Source organism: Mixophyes fleayi, chromosome 2 (genome assembly GCF_038048845.1).
Source record: "Mixophyes fleayi isolate aMixFle1 chromosome 2, aMixFle1.hap1, whole genome shotgun sequence".
Lineage (NCBI taxonomy): Eukaryota > Metazoa > Chordata > Amphibia > Anura > Limnodynastidae > Mixophyes > Mixophyes fleayi.
Window position 1 is genome coordinate 85,910,400 of NC_134403.1, and position 20,294 is coordinate 85,930,693.

The following is a 20,294-nucleotide window of genomic DNA, read 5'->3' on the forward strand; positions in this document are numbered from 1 at the left end:
AACACCAGTCGCCCTGCAGTCCTGTCTCTTTGTAGGATTAAATAATATAGGACTGGTGAGTGACTCTAGTTTCTTGTGCTTACAGCTAGGAACCGCCTCCTTCTAGTGAATACTACGGCTTACCTGGGACACCAGGGGGCATCTTCATGTATTTGCCATTGAAGTGAGAAATCACAGCTTCACATTTCTCTGTAGACTCCATTCTACAAGGGAAAGCATCATTCAACCAACCACCATAACAATGTTAACAGACCTCAGTTTTATATAGATTTTATATAGATTATGGGCAGTCCAGTAAATGGGAAGGCCCCAACAAATCCATGACGCAACCCAAAAAATTATTTATAGAATAGCACTTGTTATTATATCATGTTGTATTGCAGGCTTGGCTAACCTGTGGCACTCCAGGTGTTGTGAAACTACAAGCCCCAGCATGCTTTGCCAATATATAGCAGCTTATTGCTGGAAGGATATGCTGGGACTTGTAGTTTCACAACACCTGAAGTGCCTGCTGTATTGTATTCTCTAGTCACTTCATCAGCAGAGATAAAGGGCATGATTCATCTTGGAACGCAACTTGCACGTAACTTGTGTTTAAATAAAACCGAGCATTCCGGATCTCAATATACATTTCCATTTGAATCTGGGTTATAAGTACGCTCTGCCTAAACGTTACTTGCCGTACGCAGGAAACACATATGTACAATATAAAGGCATATCGGATAAATAAACAACTTTTAAAACTATGTGTTAAAAGAAAACTAATTTTTTAATAGTAAATACATAAATCGGGATATTCTTAATGTGTACTGTACATAAAATGTACTTCCTTGCATACACATATTCTGTACTAGCTAGTTGCACGCATTTTCATAGATTTTAAGACTAAGCCGTGCCAGTCCTCACTATCAGTCGGCACTTACACCTGCCCTGTAGCGTATGAAAATTATACAGCTAAAAAAAACAAACCACATACTTAAGTGAAGCCCAGTACTTGCCCTGAACACACCCTCACTGTACATGGCCTAGGTCATCTGTGTCTTCCCAGCCCAGTTCTGCCCTTCAAGTCTTAGGCAGTGGTAAGTGTCATATGCTTTCAGACATAAATTGCATTTATTTGTGCAAGATTAATTTTGGAGCATAAACAGAGCTATGTCATCCAAGATACAGCATGAAAATGGACTTACAGCCAAACATGAATAAGGCCCAAAATGTGTGTGTGATGTGCTGGTCTCACCGGGAGTAACTTTTCGTATTTCCTAGTGCTCCAAACAAAACACTTTCCTCTGCGCCCTTCACACAGGAGGATGCCAGGTTTCATCAGAAATGAAGGTCATTAGATTTTCAGTTTTAATACAAAAGTGCACAGAATCCCAGACTTCAGGAAAATAACCTTCTGGGATTGGGGTTAAATTACAATATTCCAAGACTAATATGAACAGTAAATAAGTTAAGACTAACTAAGGACTATGATACACGAATAAACTCTAAATCAGCATTATATAGCGTTACTGCAATAAAACTGCATTGGGAAAATCATTTCTATTTATGCACAAATTATATCCTTGTGCAGTGACAATAAATATCATTAATTTCCCAAGACAGATAGATGAACATTACTCATGTAGCTTCTATCTCTGCAAGGACATAATTCATTATTTTATACCTCAATACAATGCACTCTCACCTTGCAAAACCGACCCCTCGGCTAGTTCCGCTAGCATCCCGCAGGATACGAGTGGATATAACCTGTCCGAAAGGTTTCAGCAGTGATTCCAGCTCCTGCTCGTCCATGGTGACTGGCAAGTTGGAGATGTACAGGTTAGTAGGATCTTGCTCCTGTTGCTGCAAATCCAAAGTAAGAAAAAGGATTATAACATGAAATCATTCAATTAAACTAGGGAGAGAACCTACAGAAAGCGAGAGAGAGAGAACCTACAGACCCGTGATTGGCCAAAGGAAAGCTTGAAATTACTGGATAAAGGACACACACCCCTTTTAAATGATTGGTGGGCTTTTATAATTTTAATGAGGTGTGTCTGGGGCCCAGCCAACCTCTGATGAAGTCCCCCGTAGCTTATCGCACTACACTTCCCTGATAAAGTAGCAAAGGATCCTGTGTAAATTTGTCCGCCCTAAACAAAGTACTTGGAACAAAGCTGGATCACTATCTTATGATAATCACGTTATTTATTATATCTGATATGCAGAAATGTATGTTTTTTAGGCTATTGTTAATAAAATACTTATCTACACTATGAAGCACCCCCTTACTCTTTTACTACAGATCAATTAAACCCATGGAGGAATCAGATGACAAAGAGGGAAAGCTGCAGCCTAATATGGTCTTAGTGTTGTTTCTATTGTTCTTCATCAGAAGAGATTCCGATCATAAAGGACCTTTGGCTTCATCAGCTTGTGTGACCTGATCTCATCTAGATTTCTGAAAACTGCAATTTTGTGGTGGGGGTTATTTAATCGATGGAACAGAAGGCACGAGAATATTTTTACAAATATAATCTCTGCATATCATGGTTGTCCTCAGCTTTGAAATAGTCTGAGATTAACAACTTGTAGCTTGAACAGCAAAATATTGGCAGTGGCAGAGTGGTATGTAGGGAGTGTGCGGATCTGGTGGGAGGCAGTGATGGTGTTAGTGTGGGCAGGGCTGTGTGAGACATGGTGTGAGGAGGGGGATGCAGGAACACTGTGGTGTCAAACACTCTTCTAGATAAAACAGAGTTCATACATACAATTTCTTTGTATGGTTGTTTTTCATATTGATTAGTTATACATGTTCCTACAATAGCCATACATGTATCATATCTCTTCTCTGTCTTAAGGTTCCTACACTGAATTACAATCTTTTTGCTGCATTTAATGTAAAGGGGAAGATATATTTAAGCCACATTGTCACAAAACAGTTACATGAACTATAAAAGAAAAAAAAGTAACGGAAACAAATGTGCACAGAAGATTTATACTGCAAACTCAACTGACATACATACACGCACTGTTCTTAATACAACGCTATGTTCGTATTTAAAGCATGGATAAGCAGATGAAAATAATAATAATTTGCACTATTTTCAGAACTTGCAATGAATTTCAAAAGTATCCCAATGTTTATGTTGAATGACACCAGATGCATTTCCTAACTATGTTTCAGTATAGCTAGGAAATGCATCTGGTACCATTCAACAAAAGACAATTACAACATTTCAAAAATTATTGTGCATATTTGTCATTTTATCACAAAAAGATATCTGAAAGTGCATTTGTAAAATGAATATGTAGTCATATCAATGGCATTATTAAATGACAAAGTGGTGGCTGGCACTGACAATTTCCTGTGGAACAGTGCACGCAGGAAGACTGCAGAGACCTAGGGCAATGGCACTAACACTGTCAATCTCATTAAGCGCTTGCCTCATTTTTCCCCATACGCAAGCCTTTTATCTTATTTTGTCACATTTATATTACATTTGTTTCATTTTATCTTTTATATCTCTTTTATAGTACATACTATGCTAACAGGCACAAAACCAGCAGTATTCTACTGTTCTAGTTATGTTTCTGGTATATACGCTGAGAAAAACACAGGAGTAAAGAAGATATATATAATTTCTGCATCGGAGTCTCTAAATCCCCATGAAACATGCAGCTGTTTTTCTTGTATGTAATGATTTGTCACTGAGCCTAAAAAAATGCCTCACTGTGGTACTCCTTAAAAGGCCCGTCCCCTACAAACAGAGGACAAAGCACACAGGGTGCACGCTGAAACGCTTTGGGTTCACACTGCTGCGGCCTTCATAACACTGGCTGATGTGCACCTAGAAACTCGCTCCCCCACTTCAGAGGACAGAAGAGCAAAAGTAGACGTGTGACATATGTACGCCACATTGTACTTTTGTGAATGACCCTTACACAGGTGTTTTGGGAAGTTGGTCCAAGAGGTATATGTTGTCTGTGAATATATATATATATATATATATATATATATATATATATATATATATATATATATACACACACACATATACATAAACTCGCACACATTTGATTACTTTACTACTCACTTTTGCCATTTGGGCTTGCACTCCACTGGCTTTCAGAGCAGTGACTGCTTTTTGAGCAGCTCCAGGACTATCAAAATCCACAAACCCATATCCTGAGGGAAAAGAAAAGGAATCATTATGCAGACTAAATTGCAAAATATACACAGCTTCCCCACCAACTGTTGGGAAACCATACAAAGCCCTGAGGCAGTTACAGGTACATCTTGCTATAGGAAACGTGAAAACAGTTTTTGGAAAATAACTTATATAGCCTAAAAATAGCCTTAATAGTGTTTAAAATGTATGAGAGATAGATTTTGCCTTTAAGTATTATGGACACCAGCAATTCTATGAAAAATACTGTATGTAAACATTAACATATGCATTTACTTTTGGCTTTGTAATGGACTTGTTCCCCTCCCTGTAACTCTACTTAGCTCATTATTACTCCTCTCACACTAGAAATTCTTGGAATGCGCGGAATCCTGCTGTTACATGTGCCTGCCCCATGACCTGATAACAGCAGCCCTTCTTGGAATAACTGAGGAAATCTCTAGATAACAGCTTCCTCCTGACCTTCAGAATTTGAATCCTTTTATTATCCATTCTGAACATCAATTCTCTTAGCCCCGGAATAGTATGCTGTTCTTGAATTCAGATAGCTGCATTATATAGTCAAATAAGAATTGAAAGCGCCATATTTACTATTTATTTATAATAAAAACATGTGTTCTGGGTTAAACTGCATATAACTGTATCCTCCTGGCTGTATATGAGCAGTCTAACAATGCATTTGTAGCTGCCAGTGGTGCAGTCATTGTGAGGTGGACCAATAGCACTGGCTTATTTTATAGTCTAGTAAAATATGGGATAACACACTTCTTATTGAAAATTATATGAATATTACAAGTCACAGGGGGGTATTCAATTGTTAGCGTTAACGCAAAAAAAATGAGCGCTCGCTCAAAAAATATTACCGTTTATACGGTAATATTGCGCGCGAAAAGCGTTAATACGGTAGTTTACTCGCGGAATTTCTGAAATTCCGCGGGTAGTTCCCGTATTAACGCTAAGATTTTTTGAGCGCTCGTTTGAGAGCGTTAACGCTAACAATTGAATACGCCCCACAGAGTAGTTCCATATACAACACAAAGCTGTAGACCAAGTGACAGAATGTTGAAACAAGCCGCAATATCCACAAAATATCAAACATCAAAAATTTATAGTAATATTAGTGATAAAGAGAAAAGTACCCAAAAATACACAAGGCACTCACCTTTACACTTGTTGGTTGTCTTATCCAAAATGGCCTTCGTAGACACAATTTTTCCATATCTAGAAACAAAACAAATTTACATAGGTTTACCTGCTTGCTATTTTTGTGTGTACATGTATCTATATATGTAAAAAAAAAAAATATATCTACTATATCCATCCCATATACACATATATATATATATATAATATTTTGCAGTGTACAATAGTTTTAAACAGGTGTGGAAAAAATGCTGCACAGTAAGAATGCTTTCAGAAGCAGAAGTGTGTCTAGTTTATTTACATCTATTAACAAAATGCAAAATGAATGAACAGGAGAGAAATCTGAATCAAATCAATATTTGGTTTGACCCCCCCCCCCTTCCCCCCTTCAAAACAGCATCAATTCTTCTAGGTACACTTGCACAGTTTTTGAAGGATCTCGGCAGGGAGGTTGTTCCACACATCTTGGAGAACCAACCACTGTGACTGGATCACTATTAAATAACTTTTGGTAAAAATGTATTTAAAGCAAATAGCGCAGGACACTTATTTATGTAATTGCAGTGCACGTATTTTTGCTATTGTGTATATTGCGATATAGGAAATCGTTATTTCTGAGACCAGGGGAAGAAATTCGTCTCTTGTTTAACCTTGCTATTGGATATGCCTATTTTTGATGTATATATCAGATACAATGAGCCTGTGTTTACCAAGCCTTTGGTGTATTGTGATGTGGGGAAGTAGTTTGTTTTGGGGTTTTTTGTTTGTTGTTGTTCTGTGGGAATGGGTATTCGGCGACTGTCTGAAGTATTCATGCCAGTCAGACCAGTTGACTTGCTAGTGGGTCTCCTGTCTCTGAAATAAGATCCAGGAAATCACAGCAAGGTTTTTAAGAATTTCATAGCCAAGTAGAAATATTAGTGGCTTTGCAATGCATGTAAATCTATGTTTGTGTAAATATAGTATATCCCGATGCTAAAAATAGCATGTGTATACTGAAAAGTATAAATGCACTGACTTGTACACTGAAATGTATCATTCTGATGTTCCATCTGACCTGACCACTGATACCTTAAATCAGTGGGACTGTCCTTGTCAGGACAGTTGAGCAATAAACATCACTCTGCTTCAAAGCATTATAAGCCCCTCCCACTGCGACAAGAGGGCGCATTTGGGATAACGGAAGGGAACGGTGGCAAAGTAAGCCCACCCGGTTCCCAGCAACAACAGACAGGGTGGCATAGGCGGTCCATCCTGTCACAACCACAAAGGAGCCTGAACTATCAAGGTGGTTAGTGGACAAAATATAGTGTGTAAGAGAACACATTTTCCAGGCTTTACATACAAATTATAGTATCGCTTACACTGTCCTGATTACAACTTACACTTTTTATTGAAGCTGGAGCACAATATAAAAAGGACATAACATACATTCCACTGGAAGATGCCATTACCCGGTTCATTGTGTCCATATATATAGCGACAGTGCCAGAATCTAGCTGTAACAATATGACACATACATGACACCTTTAGGTCTCTTAATAAAACTACCTGTAAAATGTTTGCTCACTAAACTTAAAAGGTGTTTCAGACATCTGGCCTTAGACTCTCCTGTCCTCTTATCTTGAGCTTTCAATTAACCACACTGCTTAGAACTACCCATTAACCTGTAGATATGGTGTACATAAGGGAACATGCAGACGTCAGCAAGATTCAGTTCATATTATGTTGAACTCGGATCTCTTTGTACATAGATATACAAAAGGGTTATGTTGATACAGTGTAAACTTTATTAAAACATGAAGGTCTGCCGTAGTTCTACCCCAAATGACCTGACACTTCCAGGTATTTTCTTGATAATATACCCCACTGCGTTGTTAGATCCCCCCAAATGGTAAGACTGACTCCTGACAGTACTATGTATGAAAACTGAAGCCATTTATCCACGCTGAACAGGAGGCATTAAGTTTCCATCTTAGCCCTCTTTTTGGTCACTTTTCCTTAATATAGTACTTTATCTTTGTGGCCGTTTTATCTGTTTTTATATCATCAGGCACACTTGTTTATTTGTGCTGAAATTAGCAAAGCTGCTCTCTGATACAAGTGTATCCAATGCAGAGGGCATGTTAGGGCAAAGCAAATTAATGACTTTACCTGATTATTTAAGTACATGACCAAAAAGTATTAGCGATATAGTAATGTTTCAGGAGAGTATGCGTAAACTAATAAATTCATCTGAAAACACAAAGTTCTATAAACATTTAGTTAAACGAATGCAACTAAAAAAACACCTTAATTATAACAATAATATTATCTACCAACAAAATAGAAACATACTGTGTAAAGCTGGGTACACACTACAGAAATTTCGACCAACTTTTTATGGCGAGCGATTTTACATGCGATCGATGTTCCGATCACTCGGTCCATGGACTGCATACACACTAGCCTTGTTTAGGACAATAAAGGGAAGAGCGGACGTCCCTTTAGCGACTTTTTACAGCCATGTTGTCGTGAGCAATGAATGTAATTTCATACTCACTGTTGTGGATCGGTCGGAAGTTTATACACACTACACAACGGAAATGAGATTGGAACGAAAATATTAAACGGTACGACCAACCAAATGAGGCGAGAATCATCCATTTGGGCAGACTTTCAACCATCGTGTCACTGCACACACTGACCCTACTTTTGAACGAGCGGTCGTATGTCGGCTGATTGAGCCGATTATTGGACGAAAACCGTGTAGTGTGTACCCAGCTTAAAATAGCTGCCTGATTATAGATGCAGACTCGGCTGCAATGTTAAGAAACCCCTAACAGTGAAGATATGAGTGCCGAGTCTCGTCCATTTATTTCCAGCAAGTACCAATGCCAATTTATAAAATTAGCCAATAAAAAAGGCATAACATAGGCAGATTATAATTATTTCATGTTACGCAACACTTTTGTCATAAGGATCTCCTAATCTAAGGGCCCATGATCAGTAGCCATTACTTATTCTCCAGTCATCTACTACTGCATGGGATGCCGAGAGATTGATCAGTAATTAGTAGGGAAATATCCCCACCCATATTATTAGAGATAATTTACTATAATTAAAGCAAAAACACTGCACTCAGATTCCAGCCAGCAAGAAGACCTAATTTAAAGGATATGTCCCCTTTACCAGAAGCAGAGAGGCCTTTCACTCTAAATCATGCTCACAGGCAAACCAGACACACTGCAAAGTCATATGATTCCCAACAGAGGTTTATGGAATGTGGAAAATTTGCAAATATACCACTTACAAGGGTCTTTGACTACTAGGATGTTCCCAACTGTAATCCACAGTTGCCTACTCTCCTGAAACATCGGGGAAACTCAGAAATTTCTAGGTGTTCTCCCAAACTCCTGGGAGAGCAGGGCGATCCATCACGTCCTGCCCACTTCCCTTGTGAAGTGGGTTGGACAGGGCTCAATGACTTGTTTCACAGGAAATTGCATAACCCTGGCCCAGCTTCCGCTGTATTAGGCTGCAAATTGTGGCTTTGGGCAGAAGTGGTGGGGCTTTTAATGACGCAGAAGCATCTCCCCTCCAGAGTCTGTCGGAGGGGAGATGAAAAGTGTTGGCAAGTATGATATAATTAATGGAAGTACCAACATTGGATCCCAGATAGTTGCCCCAGGCCTTCAGTTTATTCTGGGTCATCCAACATAACGGACTGAATGCACTGCCTCTATAAATCGGACAACTACCAGTCCGCCAAGTGACAGTTGTGTTAGCAGCAACTAGGGATGACTGCACCAGTCCTCTGAACTATTATTGAAGAAAAAAAAAATGCTAATGCACAAAAGCAAACAACCACCAGGTCATTTCTAACTTGCACTAATCTGATCAAAGCTTACTGCTGATTGGGAGCTATGGATTAGTGGACATATCAGCTTTTGCACTTTGTCAGTAAATAAACCTCAATGTGTCTGAAAGTAATCCTCACAAGGCACATTTGCAAGAGACCTATGGCTGGGCAGGACGAGATGTCTGGTTATAATAAAGGAGAGGAAGAGTGGTTAGGACAATGGAATGCAGGGGTTGATGGATTTGGGGGATGCATTGGGAGAACCCTTAGGAGAATATCTATTTTGTGGAAAAAAAAATCATCTGAGTGGTGCAGGAAGGGAGGAATGTGGCAAGTCAAGACTGTCGCTTTGTTAGGAAGGGAGGCTAGGCTTTTTGTGTTTTGGGGACATAAAAAACATTGGGTTATGTGCAGTGTTTCAACGTTTAAATTCCAGATATCCTGGTCTTTACCTATTTTTTTTTGTTTGGCCTGTCTAGATGGGTGGAGGAAGTTCACTGGATGGGTTTCAGGGAGTGACCTGGGCTTAATTAATCCCAAAATGAAATAAATGGTTGTTTGGGAGAACCACCTTAATGAAGGTGTACACCACATTTTTACTTTTGCGTTAAGAGAAGAAGTTCAGTTAGCCTGGCAGGTGTGATGGGGCATGGGGAACAAAGGAACTATGGCAGGTTGGTGATAACACTACAACATTGTCGGGATGATAATGGCAGAAAGCGGAATGAGACGGCCCATAGAAATTTCTACATGTTTTAAATTCTATAATTTCTGAAAATATAATAAATGTTGTGGCCAAAGTAAATTAAGTTATTAGACAATTGCAGTTTTTTAATAGGGCACGTAGAGCCATAAACAAACGATTACCAGATTATAAAATCCTGCATTTTGGTATGAATAGGGAATTATTAAAAAAAAAAAAAAAAAAAAAGAAAGAAAAAACATATGACAAGAAAGATAATTGATACGACTAAAACAATACCCAACATCCTGTTAGACTGACAGCGACAGGCAAACTACAACTCTTCTATAGAAGATATCTTCCTTATCGTTCTCTCTTCCACTGGGTTTGAGTGATTTGTTTCAAGCTATTCATTAAAAGGGAACTGTCAGTTTCAAATAAGTCGTTTCTATGAGTTTCTATTAAGCAAATCCACGTAACTCTATGAATTACGGAATATGAAATCAGGAAGTGTTGCCTTTTATTTGGCTTTTCCTTCCTGTAGTGAGACAGTCACCCATACAGCTAAGAATACCCTCAGCTGACAGCACTGCTTCCCAGCCATCTCCCTCTTCCTATTCCTGCCTCTTGTGCTCCACTCCCTAGTATGACAGATAACTTTTTTTTTTGGCTTCCCCGAGCTGCTTAACCCTTTCTAGTACATGAGATCCATGAATCTGTGCAACGGGTATGTTCAATTTTCTCTGTAATGCATAGCTATGAAAGGATTAACGATAGCTACATCTCCCATCCCCCCCACCTCCTCCCAACCATTTAATGGCAACAGACAGGAAATAACTGAGCTGGGCAGATTCTGTTCCAAGGGAAACTCTCTACAACGATGAGGCTGTACACACTATATTGTAACTGGATGACTAGCCGCAAATCGTGAGCTCTTCTGAACACAAACACCTACGATCTCCTGTGTTAAGGTTAATAAACATATATCCACACTTTACTTACTTTGTAAGTTACTGTTGAGACATATGACAGACAACTGTGTGTGAAGTGCTACACAATTAGACGAGCAATAGTTGCAATTCTGTTGCATTAAAAGGTTTTTTCTAAAAACTGCAGGTTCAATGTGGCTCCTGAAGCAAACACGGCATTAGCTTTGATTTCATTACTAACTGCAATTGAATGCATCTATTTTAGTAAGAGGCACTAACAGCCCACTGAAAGCACTAAGCGTTCATATAAAAGCAGCCTTTATTGTTTGTGCGTACATAATAAAGTGGGACACAACATGATAAATATTTAGGTTGTTGTCTCACTTTCTCTGAAAATTCAGAATAGCTAGGTTTACTTTAAAAAAAATGATTCAGAATTTGGTCATTGACCTCTGAGCAAAACACACCCACACACAAACACACCTCATTAAAACCACCTGCCTAATATTGTGTAGGTCCCCCTCGTGCCGCCAAAACAGCACTGACACATGAGGGTATGGACTCCACAAGACCTATGAAAGTGTCCTGTTGTATCTGGTACAAAGACATTAGCAGCAGATCCTTTAAGTCCTGCAAGTTGTGAGGTGGGGCCTCCTTGGTTGCGACTTATTTTTCCAGCACGTCCTACAGATGCTTGGTCGGATTGAGATCTGGGGAATTTGGAGGCCAATTCAACACCTTGAACTCTTTATTATGTTCCTCAAACTATTCCTGAACAATTTATGCAGTGTGTCTGGGCCCATTATCCTGCTGAAAAATGCCACTGTCATCAGGGAATACCTTTGCCATGATGTTTATGCAGAAGGTACATGTCAAAGTAACATCTACATGAATACTAGGACCCAAGGTTTACCAGTAGAACATTGGCCAAAAGCATCAAACTGCCTCCGCCGACTTGCCTTCCTCCCATAGTGCATCCTGATGCCATCTCTTCCCCAGGTACAGGATACACCGGCCCGTCCACACGATGTAATAGAAAACGCGATTCATCAGACCAGACCATCTTTTTCCATTGCTTCCTGGTCCAGGGGTCAGCATGGGCACTCTGGCTGGTCTACGGCTATGAGGCAAGCTGCGATGTACTGTGTGTTCTGACACCTTTCTATCATAGTCAGCATTAACTTTTTCAGCATCTTATGCTACAGTAGCTCTGTACTGAACCATACAGGCAAGCCTTCACTCCCCACGTGCATCAGTGAGCCTTGGACGCCCATAACCCTTCATCGGTTCACCTGTTGTCATTCTTTGGATCACTTTGGGTAGTAACCGCTGCAAACCAGAAACCCCCCACAAGATCTGCCGTTCTGACGATGCTCTGACCCAGTCTCTAACAATTTGGTCCCTGTTAAAGTTGCTCAGATCCTTACACTTTACCATTTTTCCTACTTTCAAACATCTCAACTTCAAGAACTGACTGTTCAGTTTGCTGACTAATACATCCCATCTCTTAACAGGTGTCATTCTAACAAGATGATCAATGTTTTTCATTTCACTTGTCAGTGGTTTTAATGTTGTGGCTGATTATATAAATACACATGGGGTATATTTACTAAACGTTGGGTTTAAAAAAGTGAGATATTGCCTATAGCAATCAGAGTCTAGCTGTCATTTTGTATAATGTACTAAATAAATAACTAGAATCTGATTGGTTGCTATAGGCAACATCTCCACTTTTTCAAACCCGCAGTTTAGTAAATATATCCCCTGGTCTGCACTCATGTAGCCAAGATCATTTGCTGGGGTGCAAGTCAGGTCTCAGTATGTGAATGAGATGTCCACTATCTGCCCCCATTTTTCTCTGTTTATAAAGTATTTTGATATTTTGCAAGCCTGGAGTGTGCACCCCTTTCTTTGGAATACGTATATATTATTTATTTCCCACATCACAAGTCACTGACTTGAATGTATGAATAAAGTAATGTGTTAGCATCTTTTCATTTTACATATTACAGCCATATCACGTATCGCCTCAAGTCAGCATAGGCTGACATTGTAGAAACATTTATCATCACTTTCCCGCATGCAAACAGATGCTTCTTGTGTGACGTTTTAGGTTTAGTTACATTTTAAATACAGGTGTCTACATTCCATCTATATATAGTAAATCTTGCAAAAAGGAAAAAGGACTTTCTGTTCCAATCCAAATTTCTAAGTATTGGTGCTTCCAAAAATGCCAACCAGTAGATCCAAAAAATCAGAAATAGTACTTTTGCAGTGTACACCTAAAAGTAATAAAAATAAAACTAACAACATACCGATACCAAAGTGGCTAAAGGAAAAAAACAAAAATAAATCATATTGAATTGAAATATTTGTAAGTTAACACACCAGGAAAAAAAAAAAAGTTATAATCTATAGGTACATTACACACTTTTTTTTAAATAATATTCCTTAAAATCATAATAAGTCACTCTTCTCAGATAAATCTATACTTCTATAACTACATTATTAAATTTATACTGCACATTAAGAAACCTTATTCTTTTGACATTAACTTTATCTACCTAGTTGCATATCAAATTTAAATGAATCGTTCATAGCCCCTATTTATTTGCTTGTGATCCTGATAACACAGGAGAATATGTATTATACTTTGCATGTAAAAATGTAATTTTTCCTCATTCTATTAGTTTTGGAAATAAAATATAATAAAATATTTCAAGAAAATAATGGACAAAGGGCTTACAATGAATCTATAAGACTTGCTCCAGGTTAGGGACAATATAATGCGCAGGAAGTGTGAGCAGCATAGTCTCCTACATCAGTACACTTCCAGCTGAGTGCTGGCATCAAATACTCTCCCATCTGGCTGCTCTCCCCCTACAAACATTTTACTTCATCCAAACAACATTTCCTCAGTCTGTGGGCGACATGTGCAGATCTCCTTGGGGCTCATGGGATGTGCACTGCATTCCTTGGCTGGGGTGAAATGAGGTTACAAAATAAGTCAACTCCCCTTCTGTCTCCTTTTCTTGGTTCCTCCCACATGGGATCCACTAAATGTGTAACTACATCCATATTATACGTGTGTATATACACACACACACTCGCATCCTCTGCATCTTTTACTTATGTGGGTTCATATATTATAGTTGCTGGTTAAACCCTAGCTTAGTGAGAGGGCAAGGAATGCTCTACGTTTATAAACAGAGGAGCAGGTTACAGAACGTTTCATAAACAAGTAATCTTACATAAACAAAGGGAGATCAACCTGGAACCATACATATCTAATTTCTATCCTACTTTACAATTATTTCTACCTTCCTAAAAAATCTCTTATTATGCCCCTGGGTATATAGGGTAAGTCGCAGTCAACGTGCCAGGTAGGCATAATAAACCTAAGGAAAGATCCTAAGATCATTCTCTCCTTCCCCGTTTAAGATTCATATTGACACTTCTTAAGGTATTAAACAAGAGAACAGGTTGCCTGGGAAATGCAGGTGGAAATTAATGAATCAGGCCCCTATTCTTGATTTGAATAAGGATCTTAAATTAAGAAGTTTCTTATTTAAGTCTCCTGGACAAAACCATGTTACAATGCAAGGGGTGCAAATTAGTTTTCTGTTTTGCTCATAAAGTTAAATAATGTCTGTTTTTTCATGTAGCACATAAATATCAACTTTAAATTTCAGTGCACAAATAAGCTATCAAGTATTTGTGTGCTACATGAAAAAACAGTCAGTATTTAACTTGTGTGCAAAACAGAATGGTAATTTGCACCCCTTGCTTTGTAACATGGTTTTGTCCAGGAGACTGAAATAAGAAGTTTCTCAAGTTAAGATCCTTAATGAATCAGGTGAATTATTGGAAATACAGAACAAATGGGTCATTATTGGCATCAAAAGCTCGATCACTTGCCAACTTATTTATTATGAGAACCATCTATCTTTTGTTACAAATTGCATCCAAGTAGTTGTAAAGTTTGTGATCTATTTAGAACCATCAATATTCTGGAATTAATCTACTCTAGTAGTAGAATAAAAGGATCTGATTAAATAAACACCGGCGACATGGTTTTAACTTATTGGCTTGTGCAAACTTTGCTGAATACATCACTTTGAAACATTTTGGCTCCATTCTGTGCTTTTCAACATTGCATTAATATAATAAGGCAGAGATTATTATTTACACTGGCCTGATTTACAGCAGTTCTACTTTGCTCTTTAAATTCTGAACAATGGATTCCAGAAAACAGCTTTGTGCTGTATTCAAGGACGACGGAAATAAACAACTGTAGCCGAAAAAGCAGGAGATAGCGCAATGCATTTAGTAAAAGATGCATGAGGGCACGCCACTCACAAGTAAATATGTTAAAGTCGTCAGTGGGAAGGAAACCCCTTTAAACCAAATGGTTTCCGTACATGTTGATCAACCCACCACATTAGTTCAGGGGTATTTTGATCCCTTCAAAATACCACCGATATTTCTGGTCCGTTTTGCAAACACTGCTCACTTCAGACAATGCTGCAAAATTACAGCTGGCTCCGGGCTCAGCCAGACTAGAATGTGGAATCTCTTTTGCATCGGCCATTGTGTTGTAGATTTGCTTGTTTAGGATCATTGTTATGCTAAATAACCCATGTTGTTATACTTCAGCTCACAGAGGGATAGACTAACATTCCCCTTATAAACATTTGTGGGACAATCCCAGATGTATTCTTCCATCAATGACTGTTAGCTGTCTGGGTCTTGAGGTTGTAATGCAACCACAAACTACGATACTCCCACCGAAATACTTCATGGTTTGGAATAAGCTCAGTGGTTAGAATGCAGTGTTTAGACATAAACTACAATTTAAGGGTTCACAGACCTTCTTGCACTACTTTATATACCAACTAAACAAACAAACAAACAAACAGGACATTCATTGGCTATTTTAAAGTGGTAAAGAAAACAAATTTGTTGGTTCTCTATTATGGCTAGGGGAAGACGAAGGTTAGTAGAATTTATCGAGTAGGTAAGAGTACAGCTTTAAGCGACTGTAACTGAAACATTCTAAAGGTTCACATATATGAACATACGTGTATACACACACACACATATATAATTATATATATATATATATATATATATATATATATATATATTATATATATATATATATCTCTCTCTCTATCACAACTGCTTACAGATAATCATGCCGGACAGCTGTGTCAAACATACTGGATACTGAGTGGAAAACCATCTTCCGGCTGTTTACCATTTGTGGTGTGTACTGCTTGTTGTTGTGTGTGTGTGTGTGTGTGTGTGTGTGTGTGTGTGTGTGTGTGTGTGTGTGTGTGTGTGTGTGTGTGTGTGTGTGTGTGTGTGTGTGTGTGTGTGTGTGTGTGTGTGTGTGTGTGTGTGTGTGTGTGTGTGTGTGTGTGTGTGTGTGTGTGTGTGTTAGGGAATTTAAACTGTAAACTCCAATGGGGCAGGTACTGATGTGAATGAGTTCTCTGTACAGCGCTGCGGAATCAGTGGCGCTATATAACTAAATGGTGATCATGATGATACTTTGTTTCTGGTGAACTGTATATAGATATTCTGTATTCTAGACTATTATGTTTATGTATATGCATATTATATTATAATGGAAATGTATTTATAATACACACTTCAGCATATAGTAATTATTATTATATAGTTATTTATTAAATGAGATATGTGCTTTCAGACAGACAAAATTTGCAAAGTGGTGTAAAATAGAACCAGATGTACCCGTATGCCATTTTCCAAGAGAAAACAACCCAACCTGCACACAGTCGTTCAGAGTCCAGATAATTCTTCAGACATTACAGACCCTAATTCCACCATCATGGCCCACTACACCAGAGACACCTTTTGTTCAACAAGAAATATTACAACCTCTTTTCTAATTTATCTGATTGAGAAATCAAGTCCATCAGGGCCATCATTGCTTATATTTTATACCCAACTCATATTCTTTATCCACACAAATGGACTTAACACATCATCATTGGAAGTTACAGACTCATCATTCCTAGATAAATGTCCACTAAGGTCAAACTTCTCAGCACTTTCCATCTAACAAATCTATCTCAGTACTTAAACTTCTGGTTGATCATGTAAATCACAGTGAACCAGAGCCACAGCAGTGTCTAACATGATATTATGTGCCACCATAACAATTTATTGTACAGCTCCCAGGCTGGTACAAAACAAAATCTAGAGTTCTAGCAACCAGTTATAGGGCAGGTTACCTGTAGGTGGGCCAGGACACACAAACTGAATTAAATAAATTCTAAAATTGCAGAAATGATGAGGAGCCCTCTGGCTCCCTGAATCTACAGCTGACTGTGTGCCACTGACGATATATCTGTGGGGGGCTGCAGGCAGGTGCCTCTTCTGCCACATCCTGGCTTTCTATACAGGCCTCTGAATGTAACATTCTCAAATCACATGTCGGTGCCTCACAGCAGCCGTCAGCTACAATTTTTTTCTACAGCTATTATTTTCGCATATTATATGTAGTATATATTGTGCAGATCTGGCAAGCTCCACTGAAACAATCAGAAGCATTAATCAGAAGGGACATTTTTAAGACACTCCCTAGTGACAATATGCAAATAAGCAGCTTCACTGCAAGAACTGTCACTTCTGGGAACGCTATTTACAGCATGGACTACTGCTGAAACAACAACAACCTGAGTGGGGTTCATTACTGTAGCTTAAAGGCTGAGCATATGAAGCACTTGCTAGTGTCATACGATCAATGTCCAGGGGGTAAAACAATGACTCATAGAAATGTCACAGAGTAGAAACAGGTACTTGGTATGGCTTTAACTTTCTATAGTGCATTAGGAATGTTTCCAAACTAACCCCAACGATTGGATCCACATGACTGTTAAGAAGCCAACAAGAACGAGCTTTCAGTTTCATATTGCAAATAAGCCGTTTTTAAATTTCCTCTTCCGAGTGTATTTGTATCAATAAAATGAAAGGAGGAACATTTATAAAAACGAACGATAAAACACAAAAACGGTGAAGGACTTATGAAACATGGTGAAAAACAATACAAAAAAGGTGGTGTTGCCTATGGCAACTGAATGCCTAATGCAATGGGCACTGCCACTTTTGCTGCAGGGTTACCCGTTTTGTAGGTTGCCACTGCAGCAATTTTTTAACAATGCACTGTAGACCAAGAGGAACTGCAACTGGGGAAAAGGACTATAACATCTATTTCTAACACAGACAGATGGATTTTATGTGCTCTAGTCCTTAATTATACATTTTGAAGTGGCAATATGGACTTTTTATTTGTATTTTGGTATTGAAAAACAAAACACTAAAAAATGTTAAGTTTTCCAAAAAGTAACTTATTTCCAGGTCTCCTGTAATGGTCACTGGTTGTGGCAGACCATAACAAAGACTATTTGGCACTCAAGCATGTGATGACGTTGCTATTACAAGATAAACTGAGGGTAGTACTAAAGCAAAGGAACTTCTCCTCTGTCACAGTGATTAATGGATAGGTACACTACCACCAGTGATTAATGGATAGGTACACTACCACCAGTGATTGATGGATAGGTACATTACCACCAGTGATTAATGGATAGGTACACTACCACCAGTGATTAATGGATAGGTACATTACCACCAGTGATTGATGGATAGGTACACTACCACCAGTGATTGATGGATAGGTACACTACCACCAGTGATTGATGGATAGGTACACTACCACCAGTGATTAATGGATAGGTACACTACCACCAGTGATTAATGGATAGGTACACTACCACCAGTGATTAATGGATAGGTACACTACCACCAGTGATTAATGGATAGGTACACTACCACCAGTGATTGATGGATAGGTACATTACCACCAGTGATTAATGGATAGGTACACTACCACCAGTGATTGATGGATAGGTACATTACCACCAGTGATTAATGGATAGGTACACTACCACCAGTGATTGATGGATAGGTACATTACCACCAGTGATTAATGGATAGGTACACTACCACCAGTGATTAATGGATAGGTACATTACCACCAGTGATTGATGGATAGGTACACTACCACCAGTGATTGATGGATAGGTACATTACCACCAGTGATTGATGGATAGGTACACTACCACCAGTGATTAATGGATAGGTACACTACCACCAGTGATTAATGGATAGGTACACTACCACCAGTGATTAATGGATAGGTACATTACCACCAGTGATTGATGGATAGGTACATTACCACCAGTGATTGATGGATAGGTACATTACCACCAATGATTAATGGATAGGTATATTACCACCAGTGATTGATGGATAGGTACACTACCACCAGTGATTAATGGATAGGTACACTACCACCAGTGATTAATGGATAGGTAACTACCTCCAGCTGTCATTCACAGACTCTGCAAACTACAGCTACTAACATGCCTCTCCCCAGCACAGTACAAAAGAAATGCTAGTGTGTGTGTTGCTATGTCTTTATCACTGGGTGCAAGAATGAGCACAAGCTGATTTACATATATCTGATTTAAAGTCACATGTCCTGTAAAGCAGTTTGTTAGCTCTGTAGGGAAGACTGCAGAATATAAATATATATTGCCAGCTCTTAAGAAACAACACCGAATGTGGGAAGAATGTTGATGTTTTATATACGTTTGTCAAATCTATATTTAATGATGTGACAACTAAATGATGTGATCACTGGCAGTAATCACTTGTAGTAAATCAAATAAAAAGAAAGAAAAAAGCAAGCATAACTGTTTAAGCAGAGCAGTGGGCGTGTCTGTATAAATAGTGGGTGTGGCTTAGGTAAGGGAGAGGCTGGTATGATAACTAACATGTAGGAAATGCTCATCACTAGAGAGACATTGCTTTGTGATTGTGTGAAGGTAAATATTTGCCCTATGACAGGCGCTTTGCATGGCCATCCATCAGAGTTGTGTTTGGAGGAGTCGTAGTGGAGCAAATACTTGAACACATAGTAGTGATATTAATCATTACCATGAGTCTTGTTGCACTCTACCCACTTAGTTCTCTATCAACTGGCAGAGGGTCTGCTTTATATGAAATATATAAATATTACATACGGAGCAGCTTTCTACCAACAACAGACATTGGGGCTCTACGTACATTAGTTAGTTGGCACCTATTGCATTGTAATGGTATTTTGCAGCCTACATCCCCCTCGTGCAGTCAGTATGTCTGTGACACTGCAGGCACACAACAATGGGGGTCCGCGCTGTGGCTTTATACACTGGGTTTTCATTTCCATCCCCACAATAGTGACATGAATGGTGCTTACGGCTGGCAGAGCTTCACCAGGTCTTGGTCCGTGGTGCTGGGATGAAGTCCTCTGATGTACAGATTTGTTTTGCTCAGCTGTTCCCCGCCTCCACCACCTCCTCCTTCTCCACCACCGCTGCTATTGCTGGGGCTGGGAGGAGCCATATGCTGTGCTGATGAAACATAGGTCTGCTGCAAAACAAATACAAGGG

General features: G+C 38.9%; 1 protein-coding gene across 6 annotated transcripts in view; it reads right to left on the reverse strand.

Moving 5' to 3' along the window:
- RBMS2 (RNA binding motif single stranded interacting protein 2) overlaps window positions 1-20,294 on the reverse strand; it is an 82,681-nt gene that overhangs the window by 13,308 nt on the left and 49,079 nt on the right. For all 6 annotated transcript variants that reach the window (XM_075199517.1, XM_075199513.1, XM_075199516.1 and 3 more), the window contains exons 2-6: window positions 20,102-20,274; window positions 5,335-5,393; window positions 4,080-4,171; window positions 1,688-1,845; window positions 124-203 (exon numbers count right to left, since the gene is read on the reverse strand). In XM_075199517.1, coding sequence (XP_075055618.1) covers window positions 124-203; window positions 1,688-1,845; window positions 4,080-4,171; window positions 5,335-5,393; window positions 20,102-20,274 — 562 coding nt within the window. The remainder of the gene's footprint in view (window positions 1-123; window positions 204-1,687; window positions 1,846-4,079; window positions 4,172-5,334; window positions 5,394-20,101; window positions 20,275-20,294) is intronic.